The sequence below is a fragment of the Haliaeetus leucocephalus genome, unplaced genomic scaffold (genome assembly GCF_000737465.1).
Source record: "Haliaeetus leucocephalus isolate CR32 unplaced genomic scaffold, Haliaeetus_leucocephalus-4.0 Scaffold848, whole genome shotgun sequence".
NCBI classification, from domain to species: Eukaryota; Metazoa; Chordata; class Aves; order Accipitriformes; family Accipitridae; genus Haliaeetus; species Haliaeetus leucocephalus.
The window spans coordinates 850,661-857,630 of NW_010973284.1; the positions used below are offsets into that span (position 1 = coordinate 850,661).

General features: G+C 43.6%; 1 protein-coding gene across 2 annotated transcripts in view; it reads left to right on the forward strand.

The window, feature by feature from the left end:
* Nucleotides 1–6,641, forward strand: part of DOCK7 (dedicator of cytokinesis 7) — a 99,925-nt gene extending 93,284 nt beyond the window's left edge. For both annotated transcript variants that reach the window (XM_010582299.1, XM_010582300.1), the window contains 6 exons: nucleotides 155–244; nucleotides 970–1,206; nucleotides 2,161–2,304; nucleotides 3,188–3,294; nucleotides 4,351–4,518; nucleotides 6,117–6,641. In XM_010582299.1, coding sequence (XP_010580601.1) covers nucleotides 155–244; nucleotides 970–1,206; nucleotides 2,161–2,304; nucleotides 3,188–3,294; nucleotides 4,351–4,518; nucleotides 6,117–6,159 — 789 coding nt within the window. In that variant the 3' untranslated portion in view covers nucleotides 6,160–6,641. The remainder of the gene's footprint in view (nucleotides 1–154; nucleotides 245–969; nucleotides 1,207–2,160; nucleotides 2,305–3,187; nucleotides 3,295–4,350; nucleotides 4,519–6,116) is intronic.
* The last annotated feature ends 329 nt before the right edge of the window (nucleotides 6,642–6,970 follow it).

Here is a 6,970-nt window from a genome sequence, read left to right on the forward strand (position 1 = left end):
TCCTAGGTTCAGCAGATCACATTCAGCTCCGGCACAGCTACTGTTGAAGGCATGTGGAGCTTCGCCTCCCCTGAATATGCCTTTGTCTTTCCAACCCCCATCTCTCATGGCTGCATTTGACGTTTTCTTTCAACGCATTTGCTCTTGATTGTAGGGATTTTACGGAGAACGGTTTGGTGAAGATGTGCTTGAAGTGATTAAGGACTCAAACCCTGTGGACAAATGTAAACTAGATCCTAACAAGGTAAGAACCCAAGTACAGGTTTAGAAGTAGAACAGACCCTGAATGTATGCTAACATAATGGGACAAATCCTGCCCTGAATTTTGCCAAGTAGGCAGTGAAATCCACGAACAGAGCGTCTTGTGACTGCTTGGGATGAGAGCTGGGGAAAACCATCCCAGCAAAGGAATGCAGAATTAGCCAGTTCGTTCCCTGCCCTTGTAGTGGTTGGTGGGAAGGGAGGAGACGAAAGGACAGCAGAGGCCCAGGCTGCATTTGCCTTTCTCTGTAGTCTCTGCTTAGTGCAGGAAAGGAAGGGAGTTTGCCATTCGCTGGCCTCTGGCTTTTGTGCAGCTGCAGCATTTTGTCACTCTTGTGCCATGTCCTTTAAGCGTAGCAAAAATAAAAGGAGCGTGCCTAAGAAACAGGACTGTGGCTTAGGACAGGGCATTATCTGCAGGGAAAGGAAGGAGACGCTTCATGTGAAGAGCATGAGAGGAGAGGGGCAGTGAGCTGTGTTTTATCCAGTCCAGAAACTGCTGAGCAGCTACCAGCACCCCTGGTCCCTGTCAATGTGAGTGTGATTTTTCTGAGTAAAGGCAAAACCAAGTCCTAGTTCTTCCAGAGGTGGCTTCAAGAGGAAAGAGAGCTAGCTGAGTTATTTCACTGCTAAAAAGCAGGGCGCAGGAGTCGGCTCTTCTCCTCTGGACCCGTACCTCACTGTGCCCACCTGGGTTCCTTCCTGCAGGCCTACATTCAGATAACCTACGTGGAGCCGTACTTTGACACGTACGAGATGAAGGACAGGATAACTTACTTCGACAAAAACTACAACTTGCGGCGTTTCATGTACTGCACGCCCTTCACGCTGGATGGCCGAGCTCACGGGGAGCTGCACGAGCAGTTCAAGCGCAAAACGATCCTGACGACGTCCCACGCCTTCCCTTACATTAAAACCAGGATAAACGTCATTCACAAAGAGGAGGTGAGGGCTGTGCTGTCAGGGCCTTCCTGTGTTTGAAGGGAAATATTATAAAAGGCTAAGGGAAGTGGATGCTGCTGAAACTCGTGCATGATCTACTCTTGTATTTGTAGTTTAATACCATGGCCATGTCCCTTCACACTGTCAGATTAACACAGATGCACCCTCCTGGCCGTCACCAGCCTAGCTTCCCCCCCTCTGTTAAAGATGCAGGAATTCGGCAGAGAGCGAGAGCAGACAGTGCCATCGTGAGCTGCTCTGGTCATTCACTGCAATGACTCCTTCGTTTTGAGTTTAAGAATGCCTCTGAACTTTTCCCTGTTCCTATTCAACCTAAACTAAACCCAGACCGATTTAGTAATGCAGTATGTCCTGCCACCTCTTTCACCAGCGTATCCCGATCACAGCAGCTGGTATATGCAGGGGCCCTCAGTGAGCTTTGTAGTAATGCAGGTTGCTCCCTTCCATTCTGCTTGAACAGCATGTCCTTTGCTCTGTGTTGCAGCTCACTTGCATGGCCTCAATGGCCCTAGGCCAGTGGGATCCTGAGGCTTTATAGAGAGAGTTGTCCTATAGCTTATTTTTCAAGGGTAGGTAGGAACTGATGTGATCGCTGGGACACAATGAAAAATGCTTAGGCACTGATATATAGAGCTGTAACCCTGGGCAGCTGGTTGCAGTGACCGCAAAGGGACACGAGTCTGCCCGCTCAGAAGCAATCCTAGAAAGCTCTTGAGTACCCAGATGTAAAAACACATTTAAAAATCAAACTTTTTCTTGATGTTCCTAAACCAAGACTGAGATGATGCGTTTCTGAAGTGCTTCTGTCCTGACTGTCAGTCCTGTTGGTGTCCTCTACCACTTCAGTGTGCCACCCCAAAGTGACCTGTGTGTTTCTGAAAGTCTGTGTCTGGTTGGCAGTCTCGGCCATAACAAGCGTACTCTATTCTTGCTTAGATCATTTTGACACCCATTGAAGTTGCCATAGAGGACATGCAGAAGAAAACACAAGAATTGGCTTTTGCAACCCACCAAGACCCTGCGGACCCAAAGATGCTGCAGATGGTGCTGCAAGGATCAGTAGGTACCACAGTAAATCAGGTGAGGATCGCTGTCTGAGCTGGAGACACTGGGCTAGTACATATCATTCAGTGCAGTGGATGCTCAGCATTGGGCCTTATTTCTAAATTATGTTGGATTTTTTTCCCCATTCAGTCTATGGGATGTGTTTAAGGTCACTGGTAGGTCTAGACCACCCGCTCTCAGTGACTTTGCCATTTGAGTAAGAGTCCTGAAAATGTGGTTAGGTCTGGAAAGTGGCTGAGAGGAGACAGCCCTCCCTCGGTTACCTGCTCCTTCCTGGCGTTCATGGTTGTTTCTGCTTCCTTCTACTTCTCCCCTTTAAAAAAAAAAAAAAAAAAAGTTTTATTACTTTCCCTTTGGTTAGCCAGGCTTTGGTGGGTGGAAGTAGGATTGTGTCCTGTTGTGGTTTTTGAGCAAAATGGAAAGCAAAACTGGTAAATGGAGAAAAATTGAGGAAAAACTGAGGGAGTATGAGTAAAGCTCCACTAATGCACAAGCTGGAAAAAAATCAGCTGGAGTTTCAAGTTCTGGGTTGAGTTTGCAGTGCTGGCAAACACTTCTATGGTTCCATCTGCATTGTTTAAACTTTATCTTAGTTGTGAGCTGAGCAAACTTTGTCAAGAGTCCTTATAAGAGAAAAGAAGTATAGGCTCTCTGCATTTTCTCACACTGTTTTCCAAAAGCAGAGTTTTATTTAAAACAAACAAAAAAAGCCTTAAAGAGATTCAGTTGTGATGATGTTTGGTGATTTATGCCAGATTTACCAGCTGCAATTTTTCAAGATGCATTCTGTAAAGAAATGGTGCATTTTACAAATGTTTCTATGTGCAAGAAGTTTCTCCAGTAATTGGATGTGACAGATGATTTGAAGAAACTTACTTTTTCTCTTCTGCTCCTAAAGGGACCGTTAGAAGTTGCACAAGTTTTCTTGTCTGAAATACCCAATGATCCAAAGCTCTTCAGACACCATAACAAACTACGGCTCTGTTTCAAAGACTTCACGAAAAGGTATGGAGTATTGTCTTCAAACTGCCTGCCAGATGCAGTTATTACTACCACACCAGACAGAAACATGTACAGTAACACAGGGGGTATTGGGAGAGAGGAGTATTCATGTTGTAACTCCATCTGTCCAGTTTCCATATGCAGCTGTATTCCTCAGCTGCCCAGTTGGTTCCCTGTTTCTCTGGTGCTGCTGGTCCATGACTTAAGGGGCTGAAGTCATTCGGCTTTGCTGTTTATCAGGAATGAATTAGTGATCACAGTTCAGTTGTCAACAAGTGTTCCTGTTTCAGAAAACACAACTAGCCACGCTGGCACAAATGAACTCACAGCTTGACAGGGTCAGGAGAAACTGCTGAATTGGCCAGGAGATTTAATTTCCCTCTTAAGTGAATTTCTCCAAATAGAGTGGAAGCATGCTGGCAGAATTCTCAAGAAATGTGCTGCCTGCTCTGCTTTCCTCTTGAGTAATGCAAACTGCAGTCTCAGTCCAGCATCTTTTGCAAGCACTAAGGAATTAAAAAAAATATATATAATTGAAATAAAAATGTTCCAAGCAAATAGATCCAGTGGCAGCATAGTTTTCCCATATGTAATAAATGGCATTGATGATACAGTTCTTTTCATATTCTTTGTTTAAATTAATTCTTTGCAAGTAGAAGAGTTCCTGATGAACATCTCAGTCTGCTATTTATTAATCTTTCCTGAGGAGAGCAGTAGATCTATCAGTCTTTAAATCCTCTTGGACTGGAAGTGGCTATGTGGAGATCAGCTTTTCATTTCTCTTCAGAGAGGATAAACGTAACTGGAGAGTAAATTAAAATGAAAAAGGAGTTGTCACTCTGGAAGTGAAATGGAAATTGGAAATATGAGACCCTCTCCTTTCCCCATGGACACCAGGTTGTTTAGCTAAGTCTTTATTACCCAAAAGACAAGACAGAGAAGGATATTATGTGTCATCCCAGAGGAACAGAATGAATTTTTTGTACTGTTAGATTAACAACTCTGTAGCAAGCAGGTCCTTTTTTACATGCCCAAGTTTCACAGGCTTTTGTTTTCTAGATGCGAAGATGCTCTGCGCAAGAACAAGAGCCTGATTGGTCCAGACCAAAAGGAATATCAGCGAGAACTTGAAAGGAATTATCACCGGTTAAAGGAAGCTCTCCAACCCTTGATAAATAGAAAGATTCCACAGTTGTATAAGGCAGTGCTGCCGGTCACTTGCCACAGGTGGATATTTGATTTTACTCTTTCAGCAGAGATAAAGAGGGTGTAAAACTGGGGGCTGGGGTGTCTGATCTTCCTGGTGAACCTGGGACGTCTATTTGTTTTCAATTACGGCTCTTTTGGCTGAGTCCATCCCTTTTCCCTTCTGTCCTGACATCAGAGCACATCCCCTTCCCAGCAGTTATGGTAGGTGGTGTTTGCAATGGTTCCTTTTTGTTCCTAATCTATGACAATTTTTTTTTTTTTCATCCTGCATCCCATTCTTTTTAGATTCAAAACCACCCTCAGTGTGGCAGGCCTTTGACACGTGTTTGTTCCCAGTGAAACTGGGATGAGGAGCTCCAGGGACAGGCAGGCTGGAAAAATAGTTAGTGTCTTCCATGCTGGAAGACCAGTAAGTTGTAGTCCGGGCTTTTTGTTCGTCTGCAATGAGACTGAACATAAAAACCCCACTGGGAATGTATGAAGCAGGCCAGAGCCCGTAGCACTGTAATCCCCTGGCACCAGCTGTGGCTGAGCAGGTTGACTTCGGGTACATCAAATTTCTAACAAGGCTCTGGCTCCCAGAATAGGGTCCGAGGTGTTTCCCAGCAGGTACCCTCCACGTAATCTTTGGCTTGACAACTCCTTTTGTGTCCCCTGTCAGCAAAGTAGGCTAATGCAATCCAGCAAGACTGCACTGCCCTGGCATCGTGGTCTCACACCAGAGAGTGGGGTGGAGTTTTTTTCTGGAAGGCGCTTTGTTAGCACCGAGCGGGATGGTGATGGTGCTTTTAACGACAGACCCTTTAGGAGATTGGTGTGAATGTGGAGTGCAGCTCATGTCCATGCCATTGGTTTAGGAGAATACAGCCCTGGTTTTGAACCTCTCCTCATGCAAGTGTTGTTCAGAGGTAAAGAGCGATGGGGAACATAAAAAATGTGAAAAGAGAAGCTTGGCAAAACTACGTTATAAAAAGAGCAAGACTTAGTGCTGGCTGAAGAAGGAAATGAGTGTTCCCAGCTCACACAGCAGTGCTTAGCGATGTTTCTGTAGCTGAATTTGGTGTCTGTCTGCTGAATACTGCAGAAAGGTGGCTTCCCTCATTATCATTCACGTACTGTGTGCTAGCTGTTCTCTGCTGGAGTCAGGTTTCACTGGCTGGGGATGGTGGGAGTACCAGTGCTTCCCTCCCCATCCGGGTGGGAACCTCACAAGCACGTTTGTCGTGGCGATTGTTTTCTAGTCTTGTGAAGTTCAGTCCGTGCAGGGAGTCTAATACAGGTATTCCAGGCAAATTCCACTAGAGATTTATTTGAAAGACTTACTTACTTAAATAAGACTTCAGTAGTGCAGATGGTTTGTGCTGCTTCTCTACGTACACATGAATTAAACTTTCTGTCAGCTTTCATGTCAGTAAACCTTGGGCAGTTGAATGATCCCAGACACAGAGCCAAAACCGATTCATTTGAAAAGCAATGAGTTAATGTCAGTGGACTTAATTTTTGTAGTAGGCAGCTGTAGAAAATACTGGAAATGAAGTACAGAATCGTTCATCTGATGAGGCTTCTTATTTCATCATGGAAAATATGAGCTCATCATTGTATTTTCTCTCCCTCAGAGACTCCTTCAGCAGGATGAGCCTTCGCAAAATGGATATCTAAACAAGTTAAAAACCAAAATAAAAAAGCACTTAAAATTAAGGTTTTGAAAAGAAAGAGCCTTGTTATCAGCGCTGGGAATCAAAGAAGTTTTATTGTGAAATAAAACTTGGACTTCATCCTGGACATCCCACACACCTCTTCCTCCATCAAAGTGTTCAGTGGCCAAAAATCATTCTGAATTGTCAAATGTAGACTTATCAATGTTTGAAAAAAAAAAAAAAAAAAAAATCATGACAGTGGTATCCAGAGTATTGGTGATAAGCTGTAAACTTACCTGTTTTTTAAGGCATTTTTATGACTCAAAGGTACACTAAACGCATTTACCTTTATTTATAGCATTACCTAATGTTAAATTTATTTACTTTTAGTTCATATATTTAATTTATATTAGGACCATAAGCAAATGCATTTTTGAAGTTTTTAATGTAGTGATGATGGTTATTTTGATGGTACTATTAAATATGTGAATGTTTACACTTTAATTCCCTGTGCATTGGACTTCAGAGCTTGCCATCCTTGGGAAAAAGGTTCAGAGAAAGGTAAGTCTTACAGTAACACTTCTTAACCAAGTGGTGATTTTTTTTATTATCCCTATCCTTTTCCCTTTGTAATTCTGAATATGAATTGCTGCAAAGAAAAATAATTCCATCTGTAGCCGTCAGAAGAATGAAGGCACATCTTGTTACCACCTTACCTCCTTCAGTACCAGTGGAGTTTCAGCATGACTTCTGCGTGTACGTGGTCATTTCCACCAGCTAGGAAGTCCAAACAGCACAGTAATCTCCTCATAACTTTGAATGTGCAATTCAGC